Below are 15,287 nucleotides of genomic sequence, written 5' to 3' on the forward strand. Positions count from 1 at the left end.
TGTTCCCCACGCCTTTTTTAAAAAAATGCTATAAAATAAATACTTGCAATTATAAACTTGACAACTTCATCAAGGTGTAATTTATGCACCATAAAGCAAGCTGATTCACATGCCTGGGCTGATGGTTCTCAGTAAGTTTGCCCAACTGCAGAGCCATCTGCGCACTCCAGTTTTCAAACGCCCCTTTTTTGCATGACGGATGACTTTCCTGCTTGCTTATAGGCAGTCTCCGTTCCCCCTCTAATCACGTATCTTTGGGTTTTATTTCTCTGGTTGCTATAACAGGGGATTCAGATCTTCACCTGGTCCGATAGAAATTGCCGGCCACTTTAAAAGCAGCCATAGTTGCTAGTCACAGCCAACAGTGATGAGAGCTGCGTGCCCTATACGCCCTCGAGAAGTGACTGCCACAAATATTTTGCTTGTAGTTATTTTTATTTTTTTATTGCTGGTTATTTTCCTTTTTGCTTGCTTGTTGCTTGACTTATGTCTTGGATGAGTCTTCGCTCTCTGTGCTTGACCTCTCATGTCTTCATTTTTAAAAAGTTCTGTATGAATTTTCCTCACAGCTTGCATAGTAAATCCTTTGGCTATTTTTGCTAGTGTGAAGTTTCCCCTTTTCTAATGTGTGAGTATAGGTGTGTATAGAAACAAAGAGGTATGGGGTGTGTGTGTGTGCGCGCACGCGTGCGCCGGAAGACAGCCCCGAATGTCCTCCTAGGAATGCCATCTACTTCCTTTGGGGCAGCCTCTCGCTGGATCTCACTAGCTAAGCTGGACTGGCTGGCCAGCCAATTCCAGGTCCTCTGTCTCCACCTCCCCAGCACTGGCGTTACCAGGCACTCCACCATGCCCAGTTGTGTGTGCATGGGGGCAGGTCACGTTTGTGCACACACGTGTGGAGGCTTGAGGCTGACGTCAGTGTCTTTCTTGGTCATTTTCTACTTTGTTTATTGAGACGGAATGTCTCTGAATCTGGAGCTTGCCCAGTTGGCTAATCTGGCCAGCATGCTTGCTCCAGACGCCCCATGCCTGTCTCCTGAATGCTGGGGTCACAGGTGGCCATCATCTTCCCAGCTTCTTACGTGAATTCTGGAGATCCAAACTCCAGTCCTCACTTTTATGCAGCAAGAACGTTAGCCTCTGGGCCGTGTCTGCAGCCCCAGGTTTTACATGGATTCTGGGGGTTGAATCTATGTCCCCCTGCTTGCAAGATGGGAGCTTTACAGACTGAGCTATCTCCTCTGCTTGAAGTTGCTTGTATATTTTTCTCTATGTTTTAACTCCTACACTGAAAAGTTTGTTTTTAACATGTTTAAATACATACACATAAATACATACACACACACAAACACAACAGGTATCTAACTGTTTAACGTGTCCTCAAATTAACAAAAGTTCAATGCTATGCTCTGATCAATTTTTAAGATTTAGTACACTAACAGTTATGTAATTTCCATGCAGCTTAAGCTGTATTTCTGGGACATGACATAACTGTATTTGGGCTTTGGGATTCTTGGCATTAGCTTGTTTTGGATGTGTCCTTAAAAGGAGAGGGGGAGAAGAGAAGAGGGAAGGAGAGAGGATGAGGAAATTGATTTAGAATCAAGCAAGACTTGAGGTATATAGAAACAGGTTAGACTCAGGAAATGGAGCGAAGGTTGCCATCAGACTGCAGCGGCGTCCCCAGGGTCTAGAGGCCAAGAGCATACCTGCTCTGGGGGCAGCAGGAAGGCAGGACATGGCTGTGCTGTTTTGTTTTTGTTTTGTTTTGGAGTGCATGGGCTGACACATGCTAGGTAGACACGTTATCACTAAGCCGTACCCCCTCTTTGTTGTTGTTTGTTTGGGTGCAGGGTTTTGTTAAGTTGCCCAGGCTGGTCGTGGAAACCTCCTGCCTCAGCCTCCGTAATGCCAACCAAAAGTGACAGGGCTGTGCTGTCAGACCCAGCTCTTCCTGTCATTGAATCTGTACCCAGTTACCCCAGTGGCTCTTCCAAATAATCTTCCCTTGTCAGCATTTAGAGTTTCCTTTCTTGTAATGTTCCCGGGTCTCCTGGGAAGGCTTTGGTGGGTACTTTGCACAAGGCTGGAATTGTGACTAGCATACAATTGCATAAAGGGACTTTACAGAGGCGTTCGCTTTGGGTCCCTTTATGGGGGTGGAGGGCCATACTTTGGCTAAGAGACTTACTGTGTGTCTCCCAGCCTCCTCAATCCTACTTCCTGCCTCTCTGACAGCTGAAAGTTTGATGATTCTGTTTTTAAAAGTTTTTTAACAATCGAAATGAGACCCGAAGTCCTATTCAGCAGAAACTGGTTCCCTGGCCTGCCCAGTGGGACAGTGTGCCAATGGGGGGCTCTCATGGGGTCTGGGAATTGGAACCCTCCCGACAGGATTCCGGGTCGCTTTGGACTGCATGCCATGTGGTACCTCTTAGCTGTGGGATGTTCTGATCTCAGAAATCTTTGTTCCCAAAGTGTTTTGTCCTCTGAGCTGCTGTGAGGTGATAAGAAAAATGAAACAGAGGAGAAGAGTGCTCAGGAGAGGCGGAGATTAGCTCGGGGATCTTGGGCTTCGCTGAGGTTTGCTCCACTCCTACCCTGCAGGGCTGATATGAATAATAAATGAAATGATGTCTGCAAAGCAGCTCGTGGGGGTTTTCCTCCTCTCATACTAATTAGAAAAATTTAGGGGACCAAATTCTCGGGAAATGAAAATTTCGGGGTCTGGCTTAGACAGAGGGTTTATTTAGCTGTCTGCCAAGCGGTGTGATAGGGCCTTTGTGTGCTGGCAGTAAACTTGGAGCCTTGGAAATGGTCCTGTAGGTTTTGTTGTTTTGTTTTTAATGTGTGTCTATTTAATGTGTGTGTGTATGCGCGCACACGCGCACATATGTGTGTTTGCTTCCTTAGATGTGAGGCCTTACTTTGATGTCAAATGGGAAGGGACTTTAGTTTTAGCCATAGAACTTGTCTTCATGTGCCCCATTGGGATTCAGATCTGCCTGGGACACACTGCTGAGGACGGAGGGATGCTCTCTGGCTCCTGTGCTCTCTGGCTCCTGTGCTCTCTGGCTCCTGTCGGGTCTCGCCTTACGACCACTGCCCTCACTCACGAATGAGGCTTTTCACTCCTGTCAGGAGCCTGAACAAGCCCAGTGTTTATAATGACAATGACAACGGAAGTGGCAACAGCTAGAATTTATTGACTGACAGAATGGTATCTTCTTCTGCACATATCCCTGATCGCAGCCCTACTGGATAGAAAAAGTGACTGTGCCCAAGAAACCAAAGCCTGTTGTTCTACCCAGGGACACTTTTCTATGCTGATAAAATCTCCATGAAAACTCTGACCCCAGCCTATCCTGCCCAACTGCTTACCCAGCATCCATCTGCAAGTCCAGTCTGAGCCTCCCAAGTTAAAGCCACATGGAGAACCTCACTTGATGCTTGTGACCTCGTGCTGCTAGATTTGTATAACCTGTTTCCCATGCTGGAGAATAAACTCCCAATGGTCAGGAACCTTGTAGGGTGGGGGCCGGGGAATCTCCTTTATAACTCTCCAACTGATGACAGAGAGAGTGACTCCTGCCTGGTCCAGAATAAAGCTAGGGATGGTGTGAGCCTGAGCCATGTCACCGGGAAGGCTGTCATGGGGGTGACTGCTACCTGCATGTTCTTCTTGGGAGCACTGGTTACCCATTGTCTTTGTCATTGGACTTCCATTCTGCAGGGCACACTGGGCTGTTTTCTGATGGTGGAAGAAACTGAATCAGGCTATGAAGTAACTCATTCTGACAGAACAAGCAGTCTGGGGCTGTTTGGCAAGTGTTGGGTGACCGTTCTTCCTTCTGCAGATCCCTGGGCTTCATTGCATGGCAGTGCATGTGTGTGTGTTTGCTTGTTTGTTTGTTTTGTTCTTGTATGTGGAACACACTTGAATACATCTACGTGCACACCATGAACAAATTCATTTACCGGTTGCCGTTTAGACACTGTTAATACTAACCTTGAACTGTCACTGTTTTTATTTCACCCATAAGAAAACTGAGACTCAAAGAGGTAACTTGAACAAGGTACCAAAATTAGTAAGAAATACAGCTGGGATTAGCATCCAGACGGGTGTAATAATTCATTATAGTGACATTTAAGCATTAGAAAAATGTGAAATATTTCCAATTTGCAGATATATAATATAACAAAGAAATATGCAAGCGTGTTATATATCCAAGGAATAACTGCATTAAAAAATATATATAAACATTGGTGCTTTTAAGAATGCATTCCAGCCTGGCAGTGGTGGTGCACGCCTTTAATCCCAGCACTCAGGAGAGAAAAGCAGACAGATCTCTATGAGTTTGAGGTCAGCCTGGTCTACAGAGCGAGTTTCAGGACAGACTCCAAAGCTACACAGAGAAACCTTATCTCGAAAAATGACCAAAAAAAAAAAATAGACAAACAAAAGAAAGCATTGCAGTGACTTAGAAAATTTTGGATTTGTTTGAAAGAAAACCAGTTCACTGAATATGCAGGAAGTAATGGTGGGCTAAAGGATTAGAAAAGTACCTTCAATAACCAAAAATTCTGGGTTTTTAATGTAATATGACTTATATTAGTAAAAATTCAGCCTAAAATCAAAGGAGTATATACATAGTAAACAAAGAATTGTTTGCTACCAATACTTCATGCATATCAACTACAAAAAATGAGATTTCTAAGTTGAACTTCTCTGAACTAAATGCACTGTAAAACAGTTAACAAAAAACAGTGTAGGATAAATGGCTTGCTTATCTCAGTAAGATAAACTATGGGAGCATCCATTGTCGTACATGACTTGTGGTTAAATTGTTTAAAGTTCTTATTTTTATATGTCATAGGGCCAAAATTTCTGTTTTTAAAGGAGCCCTTTCCCCAAATGTAGAGCGTCTAGTTTGTGTTTGAAAAGAAAACTCAGTGAAGGGCACAAACAAAATAACACAGCTTGGCCTTCACAAACATTGGGACGAGGCAGGAAAGCGTTTCTGTCCTGTGCCCTCTGGAGACTTGCCCTCCGAGAGCTACTTAATCAAGGCAACCTAACCTCAATCCCGGTCCCAGCTGTGTCTCGGTAGTGGCGAGTGATACGAGATGCTCAGAAGCAGCCATTCCCCGCTTGCTGGCAGGCACATCAAAAGCCTGTTGTCCTTGGAGTCATTCATGAGGACCAGGCACAGCCCCAGATCTGTCACACATGTTCGTAAAAATCCGTGTTTGCTGTTCCCTTAAGCCGCCTTAGAGTGAATTAAAACTTGGGCATCCTTTGATTATACTTCCCCCTCCTCTGGCATTTTTAAGTACTAAGTGTGGGGCTGGAGTGACTGTTGAGTCTTCTGATGAGAGAGAAGACTCCTAGCTGCTTCATCTCCTTAACTTATTTATGTAAGCCACATTTCGTGTGCGCCTGTAATGTAAGTTGACATAAATCCTGGCCAGCATTTTAAAAGAGCTTATTATGGGCTTGGTATATCACACCTTGAGATAAACGGACCTTAAAAACCAGCCAGCGCGGGTCTTGATGCATCGTTCTGCACCCAGAGGTCACCCATGAAGCCTGGATTCCATCACAAAGCAGACTGAAGCTGGAAGAAAACAGCCCACCAGTCACCGTTTCAGCCCCTGGTTGGAGTCTTTGATTCACGTGTCCTTTTTCTTTTCTCCTGCCAGGGTCGGGATTACTGTTCTGAAGAAGAGGATATTACATAGCATCGGTTCTCCTACTCAGACCAGGAGCTACTACTGTGTAAATAGGTTACACCCCAGTTGAAGCCTTTGCAAAGGTCGGTTCTCTTCACTGAACAGCACTATAGCAAACGAAGACCGTTCCATATCGTATGCCCCATTAAATTACAGTGTTTCTTAATGAACCTGCAAAGGAATATTGCTAAACACAAACATACACATACAAAAAAAAAAAAACTGTTCTGGAACTTTCTTTGTTGCTGCTAGTTAAAACTTGTTGCAACTTTTCACTTCTCTCGTGTCCAAGTATGCAGCAGAATTCTGCAGTTCACCTTAAAGATACTATTGGTTTTCTGATGCTCTCCGGCCTGTTTTCTATAAGATGTAGTGATGAACTCTGATACAGACTTCAGTCCTAGCCTGGTTCTGCTTTGAAGTCAAGCTTCTCTTCCCCTCTTTCCTCCTTATCCATCTCTTCCAAGTGGTCCAGAGATGGCCTGAGCCTTGCTTCTCACTGGTTAATGTAGGTCTTTGGAGATGGGATGGTGGCCATGGTGAGCCTTGTTTCACTGCTCAAAAGTTGAAGAGCCACGGTTGGTTAAGAGCATGTTGTGCCCTGACTCCAGGAAGTGACACCGGAGTGAGCAGCAGGTCGTGCCACTTACCAGGACTCTTAGTGCAGGGTGAAGCTTGTAGCATTGGCTTTGCTCAGATGCAAATGGAAGTGTGACCACAATCATTTTGAATCCCTCCTCCTCACTTTTTTTTCTAAGAAATAAACATTTTACTGTTTTTATGTATCCTTGTCTTCTCCCATTCATCCAGGTTGAAATCTCCCATTTTAAGATGATCCTAAGTGTGGAAGTTAAGCCCTTCACAGTGACACTGATGAGCAGCCTAAATGGCTCCCCACCCTTCTGTTGATATCTGCCTGGTTTGGAAGGGCTGTGAGTGGTCAGAAGAGATGAGGGAACAACCCTGTGACTTCTTAGGGCTGGAAACCACCTGACTTTTGGTTTTATTAGGTCTTAAAGCACGCTGTTTTCTAATTCTCCCCCTTCAAAATGCTACGTGAGCCTTGCCACGTCCTTCCATTGTGTTTCCAGCACCAGTAGTATGGGTGAAAGGTGTCTGCCTAAAGGAAAACAGGACAGTCACACGGTCATGCCATTTGGAGATGTGGAAGCCGAAAGTCCCTGGTGGTGGGGAGTGTTGACTACGTGTTCAGTAGAGTTTATTTTTCCATACTATATGAAGAGAATGGTCTCTTCTCAAAGACAGAAGTAATATTTTTAACAAATATTGTCACAAGTAAATAGCAATCAAAAGGAGAAAATAACTTTTGTATTTTTTTATCATGTTTGATAGCTTTGATGAGGGTTCTCTTTGTTACTTTCAGGGGAGGGCACCCTATTCAATGCCATGCCAGCATGCCAGCAGTCCAGGGTTGGGTTTATCCTCACACACACACACACACAGGAATGCTGTGTTTTTCATTTTGAGGGTTGTGAGTTTCAGGGCCTCACTATCAGCCACAATGCCACCTTTGGAAGGTGGAATAGTTACCAGAGGGACAGTTAAGATGTTCCCAGTTGTCAGAAGGTGTCCGCCGCAGAATAGAATCGGGAGCTAAATTGGTTCTTGCCGAAATGAGCCTTGACTTTTAAATCTGTCCACAGAATGTCAAGATCTCCTGTTAGACCCAGGGCGACAAAAGTGAGGGAGAGAAAATGCAGCCGAGTGCTATGGAAAATGGACCCGAGTGTAAGCAACAAAATTCCGTAATTCTTGCAGCCAGCAGCAGCTATTTTGGGGAGCAGCTGTGGTTGTTACATAAATAGAGTTGCAGCCAGAAGCTAAGGCTTTTTTATCCAGCTTCAAGCAGAAAAATGCAGGGAGAGTCAAGTAGTCTAGGGTTTTAAGTTCCCTCCCCTTGTACGGTTTTGGCCAAAGGACAAAAATAGTTTTCCTCAACTGTAAATGAACTGCTAAGCCCCACCTCAGCTTGTTCACTGGAGACTTTGTTCGCTGTTCTGTGGACGGCCTTTTCTGGATTCTCGTGTTCTTACCGCGCAAGAACGAGACGAATGGTAACGTCTTCCACGTGACTCCTCTGCTCGTGTCTTAAGACAGTGTCTTCCCAGAACGTCAACACCCTCAACCTGGAGATGAAACACCCGTGTCCTTTGCCTCAGTCACGTTTAGCATTTTTGGATGTTACCCATGTCTCTTGGGAACCTGACTTTCAAGTGTTAATAAAACCCTAAGTGCTGTTTAGGAAGCAGCAGTTTTCACAGTTCTGTCTCCTGTGTTTCACACTGGATACCTCCTCGCTGTACAGAAGTGATTTCATCTTCAGACACATTTGGTACCTCTAGAAATAGGTCCAAGAAATGGGATGGTTGAGTGGGTTGGCATGAAGTGGCTTAACTATGTTAGCAACACTCAAAACTCTCTGTTTTCCATTTGTTGGTTTGAATCATAAAATTGTCAAGTGATTTGTGTTTGTACTTTATTTTTCTATACCTTCTGGAAGGATCTCAGTTAAAAATAGCCACTCTACCCCCCACATCAGGACGTAATGGGAAGAATTACCCAGTATATCTGCTGGTGCATCTTGCTAGTTGTCATGTCTGTAGGACTTGGGAGTTGGAAGGAAGGGGGAAGGGAAGGAATTGGCTTGGTGGATGCAGGAAGAAAACTGTTGAAAATGGACAGAAAGCCGTTTTGAAGAGCCTTTGGGGGGGCAGTGTGCTAGGGCCGTTGGTCTAGTGGCCAGGGGGTGGAGCGGGTCTGCTGGCGAGATCTGCATCTGGGTTACACACGCCTCGTGTCCTCCAAGCCATAGAGTTGTAAAGGCTCAGCCATGTGTGCGCAGCTTTCTTTTGCTTGGCAGAGATTCAGGATCACAGAGTACCGCTCTCATAATTGAGTACGTGTTTCTTGCTGGCAGACAGACTCAAAAGTCGCTTTTACCTCCACGAGGCCTCTAGCCTCGGGCATAAGTGGGAGCATAGAGTGACATTATGGTCTATTTAGGGACAAAGAAGGGACAAAGTCCAGAAATGAGAAAACTAGGTCAGCCCCCAGAAACAGCCACACAGTGGCAGGGCTCTCCTGTCTGCTGTGCCCGGGGTGACTCAAGTAAGAAACGCGTGGCCCAGGAATAGCCTTGGTTCCCACCCCCCTGGTGCCTGTCTGTTCCTCCACTGTGAGGCATAAAGGTTCTCTGTGTCGTGGGTGTACCCAAGCACCAAGTGGCCATGCTAGAGAGATGGCAGCCCAGGATAGTAAGCCTCGCCCCTAGCTCCCAGGTGGATGGCCTCTGACACTGAGTTTTAGCTTCGTCCTCCACCCACCCTCATCACCATCTTTTTTTCTGTTCCAGCAGGAGTGGTCCTGCAGCCCTGCTAAAAGAGAGTATACCTTTCCTGAGTACCTCACTCACCCACAGTGCAGGGTGGCAGAGAGATAAGTCCTGTTTAGACGCTGGCTGAGAATTTAAAGGTTGCTCCATCTCTGCTGGTCCCAAGAAAAGACACTTCATTAAACATGTTAGTTTTGCAATAAGAGGGAATATCACTTTCTTAATCCAAAGAAAATACAAAGAGTCTAGACTTTAAAATCCAGATATTTCCATTATAAAAGATGTAACAATGGATATCGAAATCCTCTCCCTTGGGCTTCTCTCAAAAGCAAGAGGTGGGGGCGGCATCACATTGTGCTCTGTAATTTCACATAAGCTCTGCCTTCCTTGCTTTCTCCACCAGAAAGCTCTCTCTGAGCTGTGAAGCGTTACTCCTTTTTAGAAGTTGATCTCTTTGTTAAGTGACTTAAAACTCCAGTGGAAGAACAAGGCATGGTCACTAGGTAGGGACTATGTGTTTTAAAGGCATAATGAAAAGATGGTTGCAAGAGGGCCTTCAGGATGTCATGGGTGGTCGGCAGACCCCAGTGTGCCTCTTCCAAGCTGGGTGAGCCCTCTGCCATTGCTCTGGGGTTGGGATTCCTTGAGTAAGGTTTGTGGATCACTTTTGCAGACAAACGGGTGCCTTCCTCTAATGGGGAAGACGCCTTTGATTTCTACAGTCACCTTTTCTACTGTCGTGTCTCCAGAAAAAGAAGATCACATATCTGTGGGAGAATACATGTCTCTTGTGACAAACCCTGGGGCCCATTGGTGTCGCCATGGTTTTCAGAAGATCCTCTGTCAGATCTGAGAGCTGATTTCATCTTGAGTGGGAAGAGGAAACTAGTAGTCAGTGTTTGTGCTCACTCGGTGCCAGATGCTGCCCTCAGTATTCTGTCTTTAGCTCATGTATTCTTCAGAACAGACCATTTACCACACACACACATGTTCTAAGTAGTGTGTCCTACATGTTGAACTCATCTGTCCATGATGGTCATGTTAAAAGAAGGAAAAATGTCATTCAAGTATAGAATTACTATTATTACTACGCACCTTGCAACACTGTGAAGAAAAAAACGCCTTTGGGGGCACCCATCTTCTAGAGTCTGTCTTTGGCTCCTTACCAGCTTGCTGTCCTCATGGGGAGTCTTTCTTGGCCTTCGCTAACCCTACGAGTGTCACACAAACCCTGAGAGGCCGCTGGTGACAGAAGAGCTTTGGGGCTCAGAAGGGAAAGACTTGGGGGGATTTAGACACATCTTTTCAGCTTCTGAGAAAAGATGCAGCCTGCACCGCATTTTGGGTGCTCTTCCCTGGTTTTCCTAGGCTTGTTTCTTCAGAGGTTTGTCCTTTGAAAGATAAAGGCCTCACCTTTGCAGAGAGATCTGAGAGGCTCTGAGGAGGAAAGGCAATGCCTGGACCACTGACTTACGTGGAAATCCTTTCTAGTGGCCTACGCTTGGATGATTCTCTTTCTGATTGCTGGGTAGGGGGTCTGTATCTTTCCAGGCTCATTTAAGCGCCACACCTAGATGTGACTCAGTGGTGACCTAGAGAGAGTCACTGTGGTCCAAGGTCAGGCCAGCCCAGGAACTCCACAGAGTTCGTCTCCTAGCTCTGTAAAATCCGCAGGGTAAAAGATGAGCCATTTCTGCAGCAGCTGGTGAAGGTGCTACCTGGAGGGACCAACAGATGCCCTCCTTGACTCACACAGCAAGATCCCAAAGAATTTCTTGCCCAAGTTCCTTGGGAAGTAGGTCCCCAAGATCCTGGTTGCTTCTAACCTAGCAACTTCTAGATTCCTTCTGGGCAGTGTGGGAATGGCTCTTAGCTCTTGGAAGCCAGAGAAATTCCTAAGTCAGGACAGTCCCACTAGGCTGAAGTCTCCTGTATGACATTGTCTCTTGCCCTGAATCCATTCTTCGTTCCTTCTCAAGGATTATTTTTAGATCAAGCCTTTGGATTTGACTGAATAAGATTTAAAGTAAAAAGAACAGCAGAAACTTAGTGAGACCTGCCTTCAGCTCTCTGGGGTTGAAAATCAGACCGTAGGGCTTCTTGGCTCAGACCCAGGAGTTTAAAAGAAAAAAAAAGGCAGTCCCTGGCTTGACATTTCAGTCCAGACATTCAGGGACCCTTCCCCTTTGACAGGCAAGTGAGCAAAGGGATGTTTTGCTGGCGATTCCAAGCCATATTTTTTCCATCCAACAAAAGATGTAAATTCATAAAAATGACTATCTGCTTTGCTGGCTAAGACCCAGGCAGTTGCCTTATTAGGACATTAAATTTGGATCTATTCTTTTAACACATACACAAACATAGATCGATAAAGTAAACATAAATGCTTAATCATAGACAAGCTGGGGGGTGGGGGATCTGTCTTCTGCCCTTCTGTAATCACTACAGTAATGTCTAGGGGAATATCCATATAAATGTAAGGACGCTTAAACCGGAAAACCTAGCGACTCCTAGCGACTTGGGAGTGCCAAGGTGTGTGCGTGGTCTTCTTGCCCTGTGCCCTTCTGTGCCTGGTGTCTGCATGTGTCGGGCTCCCCTGGGCCTCCGTGTGGGTTCTTTGACTCATGTCCTTTCTCAGCCCACAGTGGGACTGAAGACGCATGCCAGGCCCAGCCATAGCATTGCTCACACATTCCCATCCATTCATGTGGCCTTGGCTGTGACATTGCCGCAGCTCCCCTGGGACGCTTGGTTATCAATGTGTCGAGTCAGAGTACCTATCAGTTGTCCTAGGTGTGGTATAGTTTAGCTCTCTCCTTTCCAGTCGCAGTGTGCATTCGCCAGATTATTTGCACACCTAGTAGGCTCCAAGCTCTGAGCCGATGGCCAAGCAGTACAGAGGTGAACCAAACAATTTCCACCCTTCAGGAACCTACCACTAAGGAGATCTACCTGAGGGAGATGAGGGATACTGTGGGGTCAGGATAGAATGGTAGCCAGCCAGCTTTGGGCATAGAAGCTTCCAGAAAATAGCAGCAAAATCCTTACTTGTCTGGGCACAGAGGGAAAGTACCAGAAGAATCATTCTGAGAGGACAACATGGGACTTCCCATGGGTGGAGGGGGCCATCTGGGGCCTCCTTACAGGGAAAGGGTTGGAGCTTAGGAATAGCAGAGAAAAGAGAAAATGAGAACAGGGTAGCAAACCGGGCCCCGGGGCATTGCTGTGGATTCGTGGAGAACGAAGGAGAGTTTCAGAAATCTGCGCTCTTCACTCAGTGTGTGTCCCCGAGAACTAAATGCGATCATTCCCAGAGTGGGAATTGCCTTCCTTTGGAAATGCAGAGCTGCTGGCTGGAAACATGTATGCCCAGCCATCCTTTCTCCCCTTTCCAACTTCTCTTCCCGAAACACTGTTTGAGTTCAAGGTCTTTGGCCACGACTGGATCTGGTTTGGAGACAGCTAGTTGATCCTGACCCATCATTAGAGAAATAACTAAAGTACCTCTTGGGACTAGGTTGACCTAGACCTGGAGATGAGCGTGCTCCCTAAAATAAATGACTATTTAGGAAGTGGCGAGGTGTTGTAATAAGCTGCGGCGGGGCTGCGTCCCCGGCACCTGGCCGCCCGCATGGCTTTACCCGAAATAATTACACGGAAACTGTATTCTTTTACACACTGCTTGGCCCATTAGCTCCAGCCTCTTATTGGCTAGCTCTTACATATTGATCTAACCCATTTCTAATATTCTGTGTAGTACCACGAGTTGGCTTACCAGGAAAGATCTTAAGCTGCGTCTGTGTGGAGTGGGAGAATCATGGCGACTCCTGACTCAGCTTCTTTCTCCCAGGATTCTGTTCTGTCTACTCCGCCTACCTAATTTTCTGTCCTATTAAAGGGCTGAGGCAGTTTCTTTATTTAACCAATGAAATTAACTCCTCCATCAGCGAGGGCTTCCGTGTTGCGTGTGTCACTCTAAGCAGAGGCAGCGCCTTCGCATAGCCTTCCCTGGGTTAGCTCACCTGCACTGACCCCGAGAGGCAGCCAGGCCTCTGCCAGGTCATAAGAACGTGCTGGAGCCTTGCCAAGGACACAAGAGTAGAGGAGTTGGGGGGCGGAGGCTTGGGGGAGGGGTGTTGCTTTTGAGTTGTTTGTCTTTTTGTTTCTTTTTTTAATCATAAAGTACAGATAAACAGTGTGTAAATGCAGAATATCCACAAGACTACACAGTGGCTGAGGACCTGGCAGGGACTTTGATTGAGGGGCACTCCCCAGGAGTGAGTCATGGGAAGCCCCAGGTAAGCAGTGCCTTTTAGGTTTTCCAAAGAACCTTTTCAGGGTTTGCAGCACTGGGTCTCTCTCTCTCTCTCTCTCTCTCTCTCTCTCTCTCTCTCTCTCTCTCCTTTTACACACACACAAAATGAAGTTTTAGGCAGAAGAAGCAGAATTAGATACATCAGCAATAAGTCAGCATGGCTGGGAAACCAAGGCAAGAATCACGGGTGAGGTTCCCTGTGATGCTGGGGGCTTTGGGGCTGAGCACAGCTTTTCTAGCCGCAGGGCACTGATCCTCAGCTTGGGGATCCCAGGTAGGCCTAACTTGCTGCCCTTGGGGTGTGCAGCTTCAAGCTATCTGGGTGCAGCCAGACATGCCTACAATCCACACCCACTTTCTAGACTGGAGGGAAGGATTTTTTGCTCAGACGCCCACTCTTTTCCCAGATAGTCCTCTGGCTCCTCAGCCAAGGATGTGCAGTTCACATCTTGTGGTTCCCTCTGGAGTATCCCACATGCTACCTCTAACCTCTGTTGATGCTGATGCTGGAAGTTAATGGAACATGTGGCCTCTCGCTCACCCACTTGAAAATTAGGGCTCCCTCTCGTCATTTTTCTGCCCTGGCTCATTCCCCACTCATCTTCATCTCATTGCCAAGAGGTGGTCAAACAGCCCCCATGCCGGTTGTCAAAGGCCATAGAATGGCTCCTCCCACAGGTATTAGTGTTTCTTTAGGAACAAGGTCTTGATTCAAGAGAAAGCTACTGGTGAAGCATTCAACCTCAGCCTAGTGTGCTCTTCTGGGCTCCTGAGAAATCAGCTTGGGGTGGGCCTAGGAGCACAAAAGGGCTGTGCTGTCTGTGCAGGGACCTGTGAGGCAGTCAGGGCCTGTTTCCTTCCCACCTGGCTACCCTGTGAGGTACACCCTCCAGTACATGAATCTGTTAAGGTATCCGCTCATTTACTTTATAGTAAGAGACATACCCAGAAGAGAAAAAACAAGGACACAATTTTGAAACCCATACATAAAACAGTGTATAAGGAGTATATTATTTTCTCTTGGTACAGTTAAGTGTGGCCATGGGTATCTATCTCCGAGTATGTTGGATACCCAACTTGAATACCACTACTTTGGTGCAAATCAGAATAGCATGATTGCATCCCAAATCACTGTTTGGCACTCAGCCTGTAGAAGGAAAAAGTCACAAGGTAATCCCTGAGAGCTTTGAATCTGAGAGATCTGGGGCATGCAAACTCACACAGTTTAGATTTAAATAACTGAGCCCCCCCTCCCACAGGAGAGCTTTCCCTACACAATAGTGGTTACCGGTGCTGAGAACAGGTACATTGTACAGAGCGGGTATTGTTCACCTTCCTTCCCGCATCTCCCGAAAAGGACATTGTCAATACCCAACTCTCTCCTGAATGGAACTCCTTGAACCCTCAGAGTGCTTCAGTGGTACCAATCCCATGGAACCAGTGGACTGTGGCTTGAGTATTATTTTTGATTGGACTATCAAGATGTTCTGATAATTCTGTTCCATTTTGAAAAGGATCTGAGAAAGTATACAAGTCTAATTATATATACATATTTATACATGTGTATTTTTGTTTATTGTTACATTTTGACATTGGAGTTTCTATTAAATAATTTTTAACAGTTGCCCTGGCTCTGTCGTTTTTTAAGCCTTTCTTTCTACCTGGGTCTGGGTGGGAGGGGTAGAAATGTCTGTGTGAGACCCTGTTGATATCCTTGTCCCTCCTTTTCTCTCTTCCTGACTCTGAATTTGTGAGGGGAGCCCCTTTCATTTCTTCCAGTACTTCTGTTTCCACAGGGCGTAATGCACATGCTAAGTATTTTTTTAGAACACCAAACATCCTTGCCGACACAAATAATCCCAATCAGCCCGAATCAGACCAAAT

The 15,287-nt window shown here is 46.1% G+C and overlaps 1 protein-coding gene across 1 annotated transcript in view; it reads left to right on the forward strand.

Moving 5' to 3' along the window:
- C5H1orf21 (chromosome 5 C1orf21 homolog) overlaps window positions 1-15,027 on the forward strand; it is a 205,019-nt gene extending 189,992 nt beyond the window's left edge. Inside the window, exon 6 of the mRNA XM_057769664.1 lies at window positions 5,707-15,027. Within this exon, the coding sequence (XP_057625647.1) occupies window positions 5,707-5,745 (39 nt within the window). The 3' untranslated portion in view covers window positions 5,746-15,027. The remainder of the gene's footprint in view (window positions 1-5,706) is intronic.
- Window positions 15,028-15,287: the final 260 nt, after the last annotated feature.

This window comes from Chionomys nivalis, chromosome 5, assembly GCF_950005125.1.
Source record: "Chionomys nivalis chromosome 5, mChiNiv1.1, whole genome shotgun sequence".
NCBI classification, from domain to species: domain Eukaryota; kingdom Metazoa; phylum Chordata; class Mammalia; order Rodentia; family Cricetidae; genus Chionomys; species Chionomys nivalis.